This window comes from Mesoplodon densirostris, chromosome X (assembly GCF_025265405.1).
Source record: "Mesoplodon densirostris isolate mMesDen1 chromosome X, mMesDen1 primary haplotype, whole genome shotgun sequence".
NCBI lineage: Eukaryota > Metazoa > Chordata > Mammalia > Artiodactyla > Ziphiidae > Mesoplodon > Mesoplodon densirostris.
Window position 1 is genome coordinate 126,281,615 of NC_082681.1, and position 18,046 is coordinate 126,299,660.

General features: G+C 37.3%; 1 protein-coding gene across 3 annotated transcripts in view; it reads right to left on the minus strand.

Moving 5' to 3' along the window:
- The window catches only part of GLRA2 (glycine receptor alpha 2), a 186,357-nt gene extending 168,511 nt beyond the window's left edge, over positions 1–17,846 (minus strand). For 2 of the 3 annotated variants that reach the window (XM_060087615.1, XM_060087616.1), the window contains exons 1-2: positions 17,779–17,846; positions 15,505–15,638 (exon numbers count right to left, since the gene is read on the minus strand). In XM_060087615.1, coding sequence (XP_059943598.1) covers positions 15,505–15,638; positions 17,779–17,846 — 202 coding nt within the window. Of the gene's footprint in view, positions 1–15,504; positions 15,639–16,685; positions 16,706–17,778 lie in introns of those variants that run through there. The other variant, XM_060087617.1, reaches the window with a different exon arrangement.
- Between the last annotated feature and the right edge of the window lie 200 nt (positions 17,847–18,046).

The following is an 18,046-nucleotide window of genomic DNA, read 5'->3' on the forward strand; positions in this document are numbered from 1 at the left end:
GTTAAATGCTATAACCATGAAGTAAATCTGATATTACTTTAGCAGTTGGAAATTACTGGTAATTCAGGTATATCCAAAATTAACATTTGGGTGTATTGATTTTATTCACTAACCATTTCATGCACTGAAGAGGAGAGTTGCCTCAGGCCAGTGGATTCTATCTGGGTAACCTTAATGCCACCATAATCCCTGTTCAGTATTGGGCATGGAAAATAAAGCTTTTTAGACATGGGATGTTGGTCCTGAAATGGTAGCAAAGGAGAGGGGCTGGGATAAAAAGGCTGGAGGTTAGAAAGCTGGTACGTTACCAATTTGCCTTTTAATTCTCCTCTACTTGGTGCCTAGCACAGTGACATATGCATAATCAATGCTTGATATGTATCTATATGTGAGTGAATCCACTCATCTCATTCAACATTAAACATTTATTAAACTCCTACAAAGACAGGAAGTACACAAAAACCTGCAACTTTGAAGGTAAATTAGAATCATCCTGTAAGAAAAAGGGGGGACACATATGTTAAAAATACCTTCAGTAAAGTATTGCAGATTGAGAATGAGTGTCATTGTCATCATCTCTAAATGATGGCCTACATTCCTCCCCATCTTAGGCTTTATGTATCTGGAGAGCTAGTGTTGGTCTAAGTCCTGTCGGGTAACAAGATAACTTTTTCTCCCCCCTAAATAACAAGAATGGTAAACAAAATTACAGCTGTTTTCTATTATGAGAAATGTGTAAGGAGTGAAATGAGATCATACATGGCAAAAGACTTCGTGCATTTTCAAAGAATCACAAATATTAGATAATAATTTATTATTTTAGTTCAATTGCTCACACCCACCTTTGCATTAGTACAGATTCTGTGATTAATGATTGGTGTTATACATTTTTATATTCACCTGATGCATGTTTATTGGCTTCTACCTACTGTCAGGTGTTTGGAGGTACAATGAAGAATGAGATAAGTCCAATCTCTGGCCTCCTTGAACTGGTCTAGGAGGGAAGGGGACAGGGAAGCAGCCAATCACAAGAGAGCTGGTAGACTGAGCATGTAGGAGAGGATGGACTTAGTAGTGTAACGGAAGCTTTCTAGAGGAAATGGTATTGATGCTGAAGTCTGTAGGATGAGTAGGAATTAGGCTGCTGAAAAGGAAGGCATGGTGAAGGGAAATGAAAGTGCAAAGCACCAGAATAAAAGGTTTGAGAAGAGGAAACAGGGCACTGAGGTTGGAACAGAGTGGGAGGGCATGGCTGGGCATGTGGAATGGTGACGATGAAGAAGACGATGTTGATGCTCCCCCTCAAGTTCCTTAGATCCCACTTGCCATTTTGTGCCTCTCACCTCAGTATGCTTTTTTCTTTTTAATTGACATATAGTTGATGTAAAATATTATATAAGTTACAGGTGTACAGTATAGGGATCCACAATTTTGAAAGGTTATACTCTGTTTATAGTTATTATAAAATGCTGGCTGTATTCCTCGTGTTGTACAATATATCCTTGTAGCTTATTTATTTTATATATAGTAGTTTGTACCTCTTAATCCCCTACCCCTGTCTTGCCCCTCCCCACTTCCCTCCTCCTACTGGCAACCCCGAGTTTGTTCTCTAGGTCTGTAAGTCTGCTTCTTTTTTTGTTATATTCCCTAGTTTGTTGTATTTCTTAGATTCAACATATAAGTCATACCAAACAGTATATGCCTTTCCCTGTCTGACTTATCTCAGTTAGCACAATACCCTCCAGGTCCATCCATGTTGCTGCAGATGGCAAAATTCCATGCCAGTAGCCAAAACATGTGTTTTTTCACAGAGGACTGTCTCAGAGCTATTGGAGCTCACTTTACCCACCTGAGAAGAGATAGAAGCATGTGGGAATTTACTCTCCCTACCGTGCCCCTCATGCATACCTTGAGGGCCGTCTTTACCCAATAACTAACAGAGGGGTATGAAAAGTCAGCTCTCTTGCCTCCATTCAGACAGCTCTGAGGTGTGTCTTACACTCCAGAGTTCCTCAGAGGGGTCAGGTCGAACTCATCCGCTGTTGGACTTTGCTTGAGATCACACCCTTACTGGGCTTTCCCCCCACGTCCTTCTCTGATTTCATCACTCTATTATGTCTCCCTTGCTCACTTATCCTTAATAAATCACTTGCACACAGCATCTGCTTCTCAGAAACCCAGCCTCAGACAGATGTAGTCAAAAACCTAACCGTGAAAACCCCGGTAAGCCATGTACAGGTGTACAGACTTTATCCGGAAGTGATGAGAAGTCCCAGGAGAGTTTCAAGAGGCATGAGGGGCCTAGAAATTCAAGGATACTAGTATTCGAGTTCTTCACTCCTTTGGGTGACAGCTCAGCTTGATTTTCCTGTGCATTCAGATAAAGACATAACCAATCAGGCACCCGGAACAGCTGCACTATGGATTTTCTAAAAAAAAAGCATAGGAGTTTATTTCTGATCTCAGCTTTCCTGAAGGATCTATTTATTATTCACTCTGTATTTCTTTGCTTTCTTTCCACCTGCCACATCCCCCCTCAGAAGTCAGTAACTTTTTTCAGAGGCGTTATTCTGCAATTTATGTGGCATTTTGCACGATGTCACTGATGGACACTTTTTGTTAATACCCTCAACTGCTTTGCTTCATCACTGAAGCAGATAATTTATTCTGACATTTATATGGAAAGTTAGACACTGAGGGGATACCTGCTTTCTTGGGACTTTACATATGCAGTTATTATGGCACATTATTAGCACCTGCTTCCAGATTCTTATATAATAATTATGCTCTCTCAATGTATGGAGGAGTGAGAAAGGTCCCATGGTGCAGGACTCATAACAATCATGGACGCTTCACATGTTCATCCACTTCTACTGAGTTCTGCAAAGACTCCTTCATGCAAGCTATATTGCTGTTAATTGTACACTGACATCTCTTAAATGAACTCAGTTTGGGCAAATGGGTACTATAGCAGACTTTTCACCCAGGGGCTCACAAAAGCCCAGTTTCCAGTAGGAGGAAAATAAAAAATGTGCCTGTGATTATGCTATTTGCAGAGCCTTGTTGACAAGTAGAAATGTGGAATTTTTTCCTTGAGATAAGTGTATTCTCTTGCTGAGGAAATCCTTTCTTTAATGGGCTTTGGGATATTTGCCCCAAGTCAGAAATTTATACATTTTGCTGAAAGCCCTGCATGTCACAAGCTTGGTTGGCATCATGAGATGTATGGAACAGGAAGCCGCCTGCTGAGTTTTAAGTGGGAATATTTGCTCAGAAGATTTCAATAAGGGATGAGCTTAAATGAGGCATATGTGCACGATAAACAAATGTGAATATTGGAAATGTAGGTGCTTGGGGGAAATAAAAGGAATACGTATCCCAGATTGTGGGTAATTCCTCCTATTTTTGGAGAACTAGAGAATACATGTCTGATAATATAGGATTAGTCTGGCAAGGGTCAGGTCATGTATGCCACTGGTCACAGAGAGGTCACTAACTCCAGAAAATATAATAGGAATATCCCAGAGAAAATAAATACTGAATAGCATAGCAACCTTGTTGGTAACAAGCTATGACCTCAAATTTTAGAGAGAACAAGCAGAGTGGCATTTTATCTATAAAAAATCTTCCTGAAAAAAAATTTGGTGCCAGGGTTTCCTATTCACAAGGCATGGCATTGGGCCTGTGTGACATTTCTTTTCAAACAGAGACGATCTCTTCTTAAATTTTTATATTTTGAGAAGACACTATATACTTCATTTTAAAATCAAATCTCAGAAAATGCTGGGGAAACTGTTATCCTCTTATTCATATTCCATGACTTCTATAACTAAGGATTCAGCAAAGCCATCTCCCCATCTGCCACTATGATGCCACTGTCTGCCTCCTAGAAATGCAGAAGCCTCAGTGATACTGGAAGCAAATGATAACAAGGAACCTGAGTCAGGCACCCAGGCTATATGATACAAAGTCTGAAGACAGAGTAAGCAAACCGTGTGTGTGCTAAATCACTTCTTTATAGTTAATCTTCACTCAGTTCCTCTTCAAGGTCCAGTATATGCCAACCCTCAATTACCAGAAAAGCTTAAACATTGGTATTCCATTATCTGTGGGTTGTACAGTGGAATATCAGCAACGCCAGTGCCATCACATGGATACCTTGTAGCAATATTTCAAATAAAGGACTTGTTTGATACAGAATGTGTAGTGGCTCCATCATCAATTTGTCTTCATCTACTGTGTGAGATATAGTTGACCCTTGAACAATGTGGGTTTGAACTATACAGGTCCACTTACATACAAATTTTTTTCAGTAAATACCTGCTAGTACTATACAATCCGCTCCATGTTTGGTTGAATGCACCCATGCAGAACTGTGAATACCAGAAGGCCCGTCGTAAAGTTATACATGAGTTTTCAATTGCTGGGATTCGGTGCCCCAACACCCACATTGTTCAGGGGTCAACTATAAATGATGTGGATCAGGAGCCATTAAGGCTAAGGTAGCTTTAGTATTTCCCCACCCCCTACTTTGTTCTCTATATTTTACTAAGACCCTAGAGTAAGAAACAGGAAGAAAAAATCGTACTTGCTTATTTAACAAACTCAGAGAAAGTATGAAGGAAGAACTACTAATAAACAAGTTTTATATATAGATAACTCTTTTCCCAAGACATTTAGTGATATTTCAAAGACATTTCTCTTTCTGCATCCATCTTCATTGAAAACAATTTTCAATAGTTTTTCCTGGGAATTTATATATCTAACTATATGAAACATCAATGTTGAGCAGACCAACTTAGAATATATTTTAATACTAATAAGTGGGGAGTTCCCTGGTGGCACAGTGGTTAAGAATCCGCCTGCCAGGGCTTCCCTGGTGGCGCAGTGGTTGAGAGTCTGCCTGCCGATGCAGGGGACACGGGTTTGTGCCCCGGTCCAGGAAGATCCCACATGCTGCAGAGCAGCTGGGCCCATGAGCCATGGCCGCTGAGCCTGCGCGTCTGGAGCCTGTGCTCCACAATGGGAGAGGCCACAACAGTGAGAGGCCTGCGTACCACAAAAAAAAAAATTAAAAAAAATAAAAATAAAAAAATAAGAATCTGCCTGCCAATGCAGGGGACATGGGTTCGAGCCCCGGTCTGGGAAGATCCCACATGCTGCAGAGCAACTAAGCCCGTGCACCACAACTACTGAGCCTGCACTCTAGAGCCCGTGAACTACAACTCCTGAGCCCATGTGCCACAACTACTGAAGCCCGTGCACCTAGAGCCCGTGCTCCACAGCAAGAGAAGCCACTGCAGTGAGAAGCCCGTGCACCACAACGAAGAGTAGCCCCTGCTTGATGCAACTAGAGAAAGCCCACGTGTAGCAACGAAGACCAAACGCAGCCAAAAATAAATAAATAAAATAAATTTATAAAAAAATACTAATAAGTGAAGACCTTAACCTTAAATCTACACATGTTATTTGAGATAAATATTGCATACTTTCAATTATTATATGAAGTTTTTTTTAGTATGGATTCAAATTTTTTTCAATTTCAAGGAAGTGATGGGGAAAACATTCTCAACAAACAGTTGAATGGAAATGGTACGAGATTTATCCGTCCTGGAAAACTGCCCGAAAGAGAATGGCAATCCAAAAGGAAATTTTCCATACAGGCATGCAACTTTGTCATATCCTGCTAAAAAACGTCTTTAGTTCAGGGTTAAAGGTCACTTGTTTAAGTGCGTATTTGTCACTCAGCATTCAAGAATCATAAAGACTAAAACAGAAGGTGATTATCAGATCAAAGCATTTTGCTGTACTGACATGTTTTTTCTTTTGTCTTCAATGTTTGTTTTTCAAAATGCCACTGTTTGTTTATTTATTCATGTAAATGAAGCAGGAGATAAATAGCCTGCAATAATAATCTAACTTGTAGAGTAATTCTCTTGTGGCATCAGAATGCTAATGTTGACCATGTATCAAAATGAAAGCCACATTTACGAATGCTGGGGCCTTCCCACTCTTAGGAATGTTAGTTATCTTTCTAGCAGATCATCGTATTTTACGTGTATGTAGGTTTCCCATCATCATCACCTATTTTCATGGCAAAAAAATTCTTTTAGGTTTATGGATTTTACCAAGACCACATTTTCCAAAGTGTATTCCATGAAACACCAGTTCCCCAGAATGTTACTCATTTAAGGAATCTATGATCTAATAAGTAGAGAATAAGCCCCTGGGTAAAAGTTTTAAAAACATCTATTTATTTGTAGATTTTTACTGCAGGTTTTCTCAAAACATTTTAATATGCTAATGAATATTGGGAGTCTTTTGGAGGCTGTTTTGCAGAATTTCCATTCTTATTTCACATTTTAAACCTTATATCTGAGAACATCTCATGGGACTAGAGTTTCGAGAAACATCTTTGGCCAGATGCTGAACTAAAGAAACATGGTAGCTACTTTTCCTAGAAGCAGCCTCTGTACATGAATTTGCTACCTCCGAATCTTTCAAAAACAAGACAAAAATTGTGAATGGCTCATTTCTTCAGTAATCCTCTCATAAGTTTCCAGAGTCTTCCAGAGAATAATGATCATCCTTGAAATACTGGGAGTCGAAATAAGATATCAGCAACTGCTAAGAATTCTGGATAGAATTAATAATTTCTCAGAGACCAATTCTCTAGGAAGATTGGATGCATCCAAGCTCTTCTGTGGGTGAATCAATAATTTACAAAAGGACATACTCAAAGATGTTAGACTGTAAAGACTAGGGACTATCAAAGTTGGACCTGGACATCTTGGTCCAAGTCCTTTATTTTGGAGATGACAAGAATTAATACCAGAGAGGTTAGGTGGCATGCTCTAGGTCACAGCTGGCAAAAGTGTAGTTAAAACAAGGCCTCATGAGTCTCAGTTTAGATTTTTTTTTTCTTGTAGGATCTCCCCCGCCTTTATTTGGTAAGGCAATGCTGGCCCACAGTATCTTGTGAAAAATACTCTAAGGAAGATATTATTCTTCAGATACAGGAGCAAAAATTTCTCATTCTAGTCCTGTAGTTCTTAAACTATAGGGAGTAATGAAATCGTTAAAGTCAGTATTTTCAGATCCCATCATTCAGTGTTTCTGGAGAGGTAGAGCTGGAGAAATGCGGGGCCTAGATATGTGCCTTTTTAACAGGACTCAGGCTCTAAAGCAGGTGTTCCGAAAAGCGTGGTTTGAGAAACACATCTGGTTGGTTGCCAGTTTAGTTTAGCATTAAATCCTAAGTCCTTTGACTTGGCGTACTCTATACAACGTTCAAGTATGAAAGACACAGTTAATTCAAAGGAAAAAGTAGAATATGAGAAATCCATTGTGAGCTCTGCAGTATATGTGTAAATTATCCTGAATTGTATCATCTAACTGGAGTTGCTACAGTGTGTTTGCCAAATGTGTGTATCCTTCACTTTTCAGAGACTTGGAGGTTCAAAGCTAAATAAACAGACCCCTTGTTTTCTGAATACATTTGAGGCGGAGGGGCGCAAAGAATGCTATTTCTAAGAGAAAGCCTGATAAAAGAAATCTCAGCTGCCTTGTTGGGCATGAATTGGTTCTTAGAAATCAACATCTTGAAGTATTTAAATGTAAATAAATCAGAAGAAGATAGATTATATTATCGTCTACGTATACTTGGGTTTTAAAAGTGAAAGAAAAATTAAGTGGTAAAGTGGTTCTGAGGTTTTCCTAAAGTAGCAGAATTGCCACGAGTAGTAGCTGTATTCCAGGTGCAGTAATCAAATCAACCAAGGAGTGGGAAACAAGCAACTCTCCCTTAGACCTGCCATTTCCTCAAAATGCACAATACTCTGCCCCTGGGCTTCATGTTCTTCTAACCCTCCCACCCAGTCCTTTTTTCTTCTAACACTTCTACTTCAGCTGTGTATAGACAGAAGAGCACGGAGGAAAGACTGTGTCTCAGAAATGCTGCCCGAAGAGACTTGGCATTAAGTCTTGCGCTCAAATCTAAGTCCACAACCCATCCCAGCATGGAGAGCCTGGAGGGGATTGACTGTGGGGCAAACACAACAATATTAGCAAACATATTAACATATTAAATCAGATAGAAAGGAAGCTATATTAATTATTTTCATATATTCCACAGGAAGATCTCTCCCTCCTCCCTTCCCGCCCTCCCTCCCCGCCCCCACCCCCGTCCATTGGTTGCACATCTTTCAGTTGTCTGCTTAGGAAACAGCCACCACGTTCCACTATCCTCCTCTCTCTTCTCTGCATTTGGAGGTATCATTTATCTATTGGGATAGTATATCCAGATGATATCCCGTTCTCACTTCCCTGCTTTCCCAAGACTGATAAAGGAAGGCTTACTAAATGGATTAGCAGTTTGGGAGCTGTCTGCTCGACCAGGTTGAAGGGTGGCTTTGCTCATATGTTGACTTTGTGCTGATTATCTTCCATTTGCCCCCAGAGACTCTCCTCTTTTCTGTTCTTCTCTGTGCTCTGGGAAGCTGACCTTCCGGGTTTGCATCATTGAGCTCCCTTGCCCTCAGACTTCGAGCTGGATTTGGCTAACGAGAGGTTCCCACAAGGAAAAGGAATGCAGGAGGAGAGTGAGGTCAGAATATTTATTCCCTAGCTTCCTCCCTGCTAGGCCAGCACAGATTGACCCCATTGCTCCATAGATCTCATTAGGTGGCCTCTCTGTAGAGCCACTTTCTCTAGGTTCTGGCAGCTACTCCCTCCCTTGCCTCTTAAGGTCTACTGCTGGCAGTCCCAGAGTACTACATTCTGCCTTTAGGGATTGGTTTTTTCCAAACCCTCCCACACCCTGTTGGAGTGTGTCATTTCTTTCCTGCAAAGATCCTGGATGGTACAGCATTAAACTTACAAATTATGTTCCAGTTTTTACTGAAGTGAGAACTGACATTTAAAAGCTTAAATTTCTGTTTACCACTGTATACTTAGCAAGGAACATGGTGCCTGGCATATAGATACTGCTCACTACTTATTTATTAAAGGAATAAACAAATGAATTGTGTGTATAGATTCAAGTATAAAGATGGAAAACCTTTACATGTAATTTTTTTGTGCTCACATATGTGCTCCCTTGCTTCAAATTTATTCTATTGCTTTGACAATGCATGGGCAAGTGTAGCTTATTTTTCCTCAAGAAAGTATGAGCCACCTCCTGATAGAAAAAAAAGAAGAAATAGAAAAATAGAAAACAAGACTTATCCAGCCACATTCATGATAATTGCCTATTGAGTTTCCGCATTTTGACTCGATCCAGGATTTTATTTTTCCCTCTTGGATGGACATGTTAATAAAACAGAGCCATCATTTGGTGTACTCATGTATTATACTTCCTAAAGGAGTGCTGAGTGCGTAAGCCAGGGCATGAGTCAGAGAGAGTGTCCAGTTTCCCTCTCATACTTGCCCCATGACCACACTTGGTTGGCTAGCCAGGCTAGACTCCAAAATGGAAATCTAGTGACTTTATTCTTACAGGTCCTTCACACTTAAGAATACCAGTTAGAGACCTAATCCTTTTGCTCATGTCCTTCCTTTAATGGGCTTCACATGGCCAAAAGTGTCTGCAATCAGTCACAAGTGTTCAGAGTAGCCCTCTCAAGAAGGAAGTCAATGAGGAATATGCTGCATCCTACAGTCGAGACGGCCTCTTAGGTGTTAACTCCAAGGAGAACAGAGAATGCTTCCAAAGACCTTGTTATGAGGCTTAATCAACCATATATTCATTTTTAAGACCCTGTTCCAAACGTGTCTGATCCAACACACCAAGAAAAATACCCAACACCACCAAGAACAAGCTAATAACTATTTTTTCTCTAAGCCTGATAGTGCGAACTGGACACATTATAATGTGTCTAAGTCCGCTCTAAGTGGACTCTAATGTTTTCTAAGTCCACTCTCTAAGTACCGAGATACCCTGATATATATGCCATTATTTTTTTAAATGAAGTCTCAGATTATCAGCAAAATGGACTGAATTATTCTTCAGCGTGGGGAGTAACAGAAAGCACTATAGAACTCAGGATAAAATGTTTAGGCTCTTTTATTAATGAAAATTAAGGACATGAAATCACCCAGAATCAACCAAGGAACAATACATTCTCAAAAACTAAATTATGGGCTTCCATTTCCAGTGCTCTTAACCTGCCATGTTGTAGAAACTAAATGTTCTCCTTAAAATACTTACTCTAAAATAGAAAATCAATTCACGTTTGTGCAGTGACCCTTGCAACTGCAGTAACTGGACAAGAAAATACATCAGAAATGACAGTCATATATCTTCCATTAAATTTAGAGCCCTTTCTAGGACCAAGCGAAATTGGTTCTATGTCTTTTACTTGGTTCATTTAAAAAATGAGTCTAAGAAAATAATCAGGGATAAGATTTGAATGGATAAAGATAATTCCTTCCCACAAATGGCTCCCTTTTTGTCTCATATTTAGGAATATGAAATAGCCCTTTCAGGTTGGAAATCTTCCCACCAGACTAATAAGGAGAACCTGCTGAGACATGTGACATCTACATCCTGGTTACTGTGGTAGGACTCTCAAATGCTAGAACTTCTTTGACTCGTTTTTTTCCATTAAAAAAAATCCAAACAACTTTAAGGACCCAATCACCATGAAGGCTAAGCTTTGAGAATACATAGTCAGTGTCAGTTATCAAAGAGAAATAGAAGACTAGTAATAATAATTCAAATTATTTGGAATAATTTTAATAGTTGGAAACAAATCATTCAGATGTATGATCTCATTTGATGCTCAGAACAACCCACATGAGGTGGGCAAAGTCAGAAGAAAACCTGAGTCATGGAGAGGTGGAGACATCTTTTCTCCAAAGTGGCTGAACCAGGACATGAACCTGGGTTTTCTGGATCCAAGTCCAAGGCCCCTCCCGCTCTACTACTCTGTCACCATGGAATGGAAGACGTACTCCAATAAATGAACTTATCCTTTGGAATAGACTTTACCAGAGTGTGTTAGAATGCTGTAGGTGCCTCCTTCTTGATGTTACCTCAAATCCCTGACAAGCAACTTGCAGGCCCATCGTAGCAGCCTAGTATGTACAAATGTGTTGGTTGGTATACATACAGTACACAAAAGCTAAAATAAGTTGTGACACAGCCAGTGGATTTTGGATATTCAAAAATCTTCATCAACATCATTCCTGAACAAAACTGTCATATATAAATTTCTCTTTGATACACCCAGCTTTTCCTTTCAATAATCATTTCCCCCCTTTTATCTCCTATTGTCTTATTCCATATAAAATGACGACTGTACCCTTTCAGGTGCCTGAAGGTTTCCACTACTTTCTGCACTCAAGTCAAATACTTCTGCAAAAAAAAAAACCTTCTGAGACTTGTAAGCATTCTGTTCTTTTTCTCAGAATCCATGGTAATATCTGATGCCCGCATCTGCCAGAGTGATCAAAGAAATGATCACACTAGGGCTACGTTATCACCAACTGAGAGAATCACTCTTTCCAAGTGTCTCTGCTGCACATTTGTGCTCAAGTCCCCCCTCCAGGGATTGGTAAGCACAACACATGAGCTTGAGCTCCACTTGGCTACAGACAAGAAACTTTCCAAGGGGAGAAACATGAAGACCTCTAGTTTTTTGGAAGTGGATCTGTTTCTTACTTATATCTGAAACACCTTTTGAGCTGATAACTCCTTGGAAAATAAAGGAAACCATACTGCATGCAAATGTAGGTTTTAATATCACACATCACACTTTAAAATTTAGGTCTCCGGATATGGAAAAAAGATTAGTGTGCATGGCCTGCACAAAGAAGTGGAGGGAATAATTATCTCCTGGCATTATCTATTCCAGATCCTATCCCAAAATGAATGTTCTGGTGAAATGTATTTATTCACATTGGGATGAAACTTAGGATATAACTCTAAGTTAAGTTTCTTTTCAAATAAAATTTCATTAAAATAGATAAAGGCTTTGTTTCAAAGAGAGAGAATCAGAAGTAATGCATTTTGCCCAGGTTTGAGCATTTCATTTGGCTGCTTTAAAAGCTTAATGTTTAAAGTGGTATTTTCAAGATACAATAATACTGACAAAGGAATATCTGATAGGATGATGGAATAACACCATGATGAATCAACTGACAACGAGACAAATCACCCAAGTGGGGAAGGAGGCTTCTCTGTTGACATAGAATCAACATTTACCATGGTTTCAGAAACAGGTAATTGTGAATGGACATAACTTGTGTTTTTATCTGAACTGAGGATTTTGAAAATTTATGTTTTAACGAGGTCTCACCCAAGTCTCTATGGCTCTCATAGATGGAATGCAATTGGCAACTCTGACTCATGACTTTGTTTATACACTTGTGCTTCAGCACATCAGAAAAGCTATTTTTTCCCTATAGTTTCTAAGAATGACTCAATCACAGAGTCTAAGTCTGAATCATTTCTGGTTCCCTTTTCTAGCTTACATCCATCTTCCTTCTTGTATATATGCCCATTATGACATTTTTCAGAGCCCATCAGGGATATGGAATAGACATGAAATATTTTACTGACTTGAAAGGATGCAGGAAAAATTCCTTCCAATAAGAAAACTTGTGCATATACATTTCTTTTCCCTTGCCAATGCACGGCAGCAAGGAAAACAGAGAAATGTGCTAATATTTAATAAGACTTCTAGAAGAGCCATAGCCTTTATCTCAACAGCCCATGTTTGGCTCTTGCTTATATTCTTGTGGTCAGATTTTGCCCTTTTGTCTTCTTATTAATCACCATTATTGTTATTTTCAATATCATTGTCACCGTCATCACCATGTTTATTGTTATCATAGTCAGTTTGGTTTTTGGCATTTACAGGGAGCCTATCACTATTCCAGATACAATCACATTTCCTAATCACCTTTCATTTCTACCTACTCTATAAAATTTCTCATCGATACATTGCTAATCAACTGCAGTAGGTACTATAGTCTTCCTAGCCTCTTTGCTGTTACAAGTTCCCTATTATCTCTTTCTTTTATTTCTTTCTCCTCAGCTCAGCTAAAATCATCTTTGCTAGCCACTACAACCACTGGTTCATCCCTCAAAAGTTCCCACCCCTTCCCAATATGTCATAATAACCTCTAATGGAATATAATCTGCAAAAAAAAAAAACCTGAGTCAGTATGCTGTACGCCTGAAACTATACTATTATATATATATAAATAAGGTACCTCCCTGCCCTCTCAGATGCAGTGCGGGGGTGAGTAGATAAAACATAAATATGCAAAAGAACTATATTAGACATATAAAGTTTCATGGGAACACCAAGGAGGAAAAATCATTTTAGTCTAAAATAATGGGGAATGTTTTACATCTAGGAAAAGCCAAGATCCTCACAGTAAAGAGAATTGTGAGAGCTGTTAGGTAATTGATCTGATATAAATGGTCCATGTAAGTAAAAGTTATGAAAGAATATCAGGGTTCATTGAATCGGAGAGTTAAGGGAAGAGGGAGACAAAGTCAGTAAAGTTCATTAATGTTAGAGTCTTAAATTATATTCACCCATTTCCCTTTTATAAGTCTTTAAAACATCCTGTACTCAGGTCTTTAGGACAGATCTCAAAAACATGGCCATGCTTTGCTATGCTTGATATTCTCTTCATTTATTTATTCTTTAGAATCATGAGAAATGTTATTTCCAAAGGGTGACATCCCCAGAAGAACCAGAAGAAAAAGCTGTGTGTGGAAATTATTGCTCATTCTATGTGGTCACTTAAAGTAGCATTGGCAACATGGGTGTTTGTTTTATTACTCTTTGCACTTTTCTTCCCTTTTAAAAAATTATTTCTAGAAAATAATGAATAATAGCTGCTATTAAACAAGATGCTCATAAACTTGAAACAATTTTCCATCTCTGGTCCTTCTCTATGAAGCTTTCCGTGAATAGCTTAATAGGAAAGCATCTCTGCTTTTGTTGGATTCCTGTAGTATTTTATCTGTACTTCCTAATGTTACTTAACCATTAAATACTTAACTATTTCTATCTAGTATTATATATTATTGTATAAGTATTCATGTAACATCTACTCTCTCCAATGAAATGTTTGATGGTAGCATCCAAACCTGTTTCAACTCTCAAGTTTTCAAAGCATGCAGTAGTTAGTATCCTGCGTGTAGTTCAGACTCAAAAGTTATTGAATGGCTCAGTGAATAAATGTACAAGTGAGCAGGCCCATTGAAAAAGCTGACTCTTGAATACTTACTCATAGGATTTTATTTCAAATATTGACTTCCAGTGACCACAAAATGAATATAAAATTGGGCGAACATGAAAATTGTTTTCAGCAAAATCAAGCTTTTGAAGTAAGTTCTGTTGTTTCTCTTGGAAATACTCTATAAGTCAAAAACATCTGTTTCGTCAAAATTCTGACATGTTTCTTTATGAAATGTGCCCTTTGCTGGGTATATTCAGAGGTGCAGCATTTAAAGAAGAAAGGAATTTTGAATTTAGTTTTCATGCTCATATTTGCCAATAATAAAAATTAATCAAACCTCAAGGAAAGCAATCCAATTAAATAGCTAATAAGCAAAACCAAAGCGATGCATGAATTATGACATAATACCTAGAATATTATAGATTTATCCTTTTATAAAATATAAGCACTTCACGATGCATTATTTTAAGTTAAATTACAAGATAAAATGCATTTATTTAAAATATGTATCTAAAAATTAAAACATCAAAAACAATTCAGTTAATAATTAATTGGTTCTTTCTTATATCAGTATTTTTCTGATTCAGAGTAAAAATAAATCAAATAGATAAAAGGTAATTTCTAAAAAGTAATTTCTATTAATTACATTTTTGTAATGTTAAACATACAAAAACACCAAACTTTTTGGTTTGTTTCTAATTGAACAAAGAAAGTATCCACCATCTTTGACGTACGCAATTTACAATTCTATGATCTTCTTTGTTAACTTCAGATAAATAATTTCAAATAAAGAATTAGAATGTTTAAACAAGAGGAAACCAAAACTTTGTAATATATTCAGTTAGAGCCTTTTCTCACAAGGTTTAAAAATGAAAGAGGCCTGAAAGTGTATAAAAGGGCATGTTATATATTGAGATGTAAACTTCATTTTGGGAGTACGTATTTAAAACCCAAACCAAAGATTTTGGTGTAACGATTCATACAAATCAAGTCCATCATTTGTTCTTGTATTCATTTCCAGTCCCACTCCCACTTTAGATAACATAGGAAATGTGGCAATGATCTCTGATGTTAGTGTTCTTTGTGGAACATAACACAAATGAGGAAAGTTTTTGAAAGTGGCAAGCAGCATGTAAAATTTAAGCTATTAAATCAACTAGTTCCAAAGAATGCCAAAATGAAATGAATACTATGCTTGTTGTTTTCATTTTATAATAAAAAGCCCTGAAAATTTTTTTTCAGAGTATTCAAACATCTAGATTTCCCACAGGCTTAATTAACGTAAGTTTCAGTGAAACCTACCTTTAAAATTTGGCCTGATTCTTGCGTCATATCCTGATGTCCTTCCCATTAATTTATCCAAGAAATCTGAAGGAGATGGGGTCTGCGAAGGTTGTTTTCCAGACCTGGAGTCATGGTCTTTGCAGAAAGCTGCCCTAAACACATCATTAACTCTTTTAGCAACAATTACATTCTTATCACCTGAGAACTAATGCTCACAGAATGTTTTACATCATGTTTCATAAATATATTTGATATGTTAAGAAGAAGAAAAGGAAAATTATAAACTCTTTGGTCAACTTCCTAACCTGTACATGGTCTCGAGTTAACTTTAAGTGACGAAAGGTATAAGTCCTGAGTCATATCTCCTAAGTTACCAAACTTTGCCATAAGATGTTTAAGATGATACAACATGCATAGCTTTAGGTTGTAGGTTTTACAGATATATAAAGCTGTTTCTTTCCAGTGTCATCAGAGAAATGAAGATAATTTCTAAAATTTATGTGATTGTCTTAAATTATTTCCCCATGACTTCCAAAACATTCTTCCAGCATTTCGGCCCTTAATATGTCCTCTACTTTTTATAAAAAATATATAATAAGATGGGCAGAACAAAGTAAATCATGAACTAAGTATCCCATTGCTTATTTTGTCACCTGCTAGATTCTATTCCAGCTTTCAGCTATTAATAATTTCCAATGTGTTTTCTAAAAGAAAATCTTCACTTGGAAATTTAACTTCATTTTAAAATAGGTCAACAATGAGCATGTGTATACTTCTATTATTTTATCAGCTGTCATTTATATATTAGCATTTAAATTGTTGACTCTCTAGTATTAATGAAAAAGAACTTCTAAAGCATTTTGTCTTTTGCATGATCAAAAACACTAAATGGTAATTGGAAAATTTATCAGACTTTCATTTTCCTTAAAAGGCTTATAAAAAGAGCATATATGGTTTATAGTGAAATGAATTCTTTGACAATACATAGTGGTTGACTGAATGTTGATTTCTTCCATAAAGTATATATTTTACAAGCTTTCTTTTCAGTATTTTAACAAATAATATTGTTAATTCTTACCACTAGGAAAATACCACATTCTTGCCGGTTTTTCAAAGAAGTAATATTAAATATAAGTACAAAGATGATATAAACATTCAGTAAGAGTTAAAAATTGATACAATCACCTAGAAATACTCACATTCCCATATGCAGGTTCATCTGATTAATCAAGTATTATTTGATTATAATGGTGATGGTGGTGGTGATGAAGATGATGATGATGATGATTCTAATAAAACCCAGCCTACAATTTTTCTTAATCATAGTAGGAGGTGTGAACCTGAAAGGAACATAGTGGGTTTTCCCAGTACTCATAGCATTATTGCTATATGTTCCATTTCTCTTGGTTCTGTGAAAAAATACCATAAAATGTGGTGAAAATTAAATGAAGAGTCCTACACTTTGTTGTATGAACATCTCTTATCTCTATCTTGTCTTAGAACCTCTTAGCCATTAGGATGGCTATTTCACTTACTGGTAATAATCTGGTATTTTGAGATATCAATTGATTAGACGATTTGTAAATTAAGTAGAAAATGCAAGCATGCAAATAATGATTTCTCACTTTTTAAAATTATGCATAGTCCATTTCTCATGCCTGCATGAATACAAAGATGCCATTCAGTTTTGATAGGTAATACATTTCTAAATATATTGAACAGTAGACTACAGTGGTAAAATGAGATTTTAAATGTTTTTGGTATTTCAAGAAATTTCCTGAATTGTAGTTCTCATAATATGCATCTAGTTGCTGAAATACAATAGAAGTCCCAAGTTAGCTAAGAATTTGGGTTCTTTTATATTTTACATAAAATGAGCATGCTCCTGGCAAATTAATTTAATCACTTCCACCATATGAAAAGCACTGCATTCAATAATCCCTTTAAATGACTTCCAGAAGAATTTGAAAGCAAAAAAGAAAAAAATCACCATTATATAGAAATGTAAAGAGCATGCAACTCATCAGAGTATCTTAATATCACATTGGCTGTGAAAATACGTTGAAATGCACAGAGTGGGGTTCTGCATCATAAAACTTGCCTTTGTAAAAATTTACCACCTTCCCACCATAATTAAGCTTTTTTAAAGAACAAAAAAACTCTTAACTCTCCTTTATAAAATTAATATAATGTGGTCCGGGGCATAGAGAAATAGATAAAAATTGCATGACACGTTCTCTTTCAAACAGTTTTCATGTGGAAAATATCAGCATGCAAAGTCGTTTCACCTACCTGAAGTGGTTTGTCTCTAAGAAACATGCAAACAAGGCTGTCAAAATGTTCACTAGCTGCCGGTTCATTCCTGTATCTGTGATGCTTGTGGAAAATATTCCCGAAATGATTCCAGAAAGAAGCTAGGACAAAGTATCTATTTATTGTCCAGACTCAAAATCTGGCAGGAATCTAGTTTCCTTGAAAATCAAAAAGAGATTTGGGTTTGTACAGTTTGCTGAGAAAAAACAAAAAGTGCCAGTACTGGGCATCATGGTCAGGTCAAACG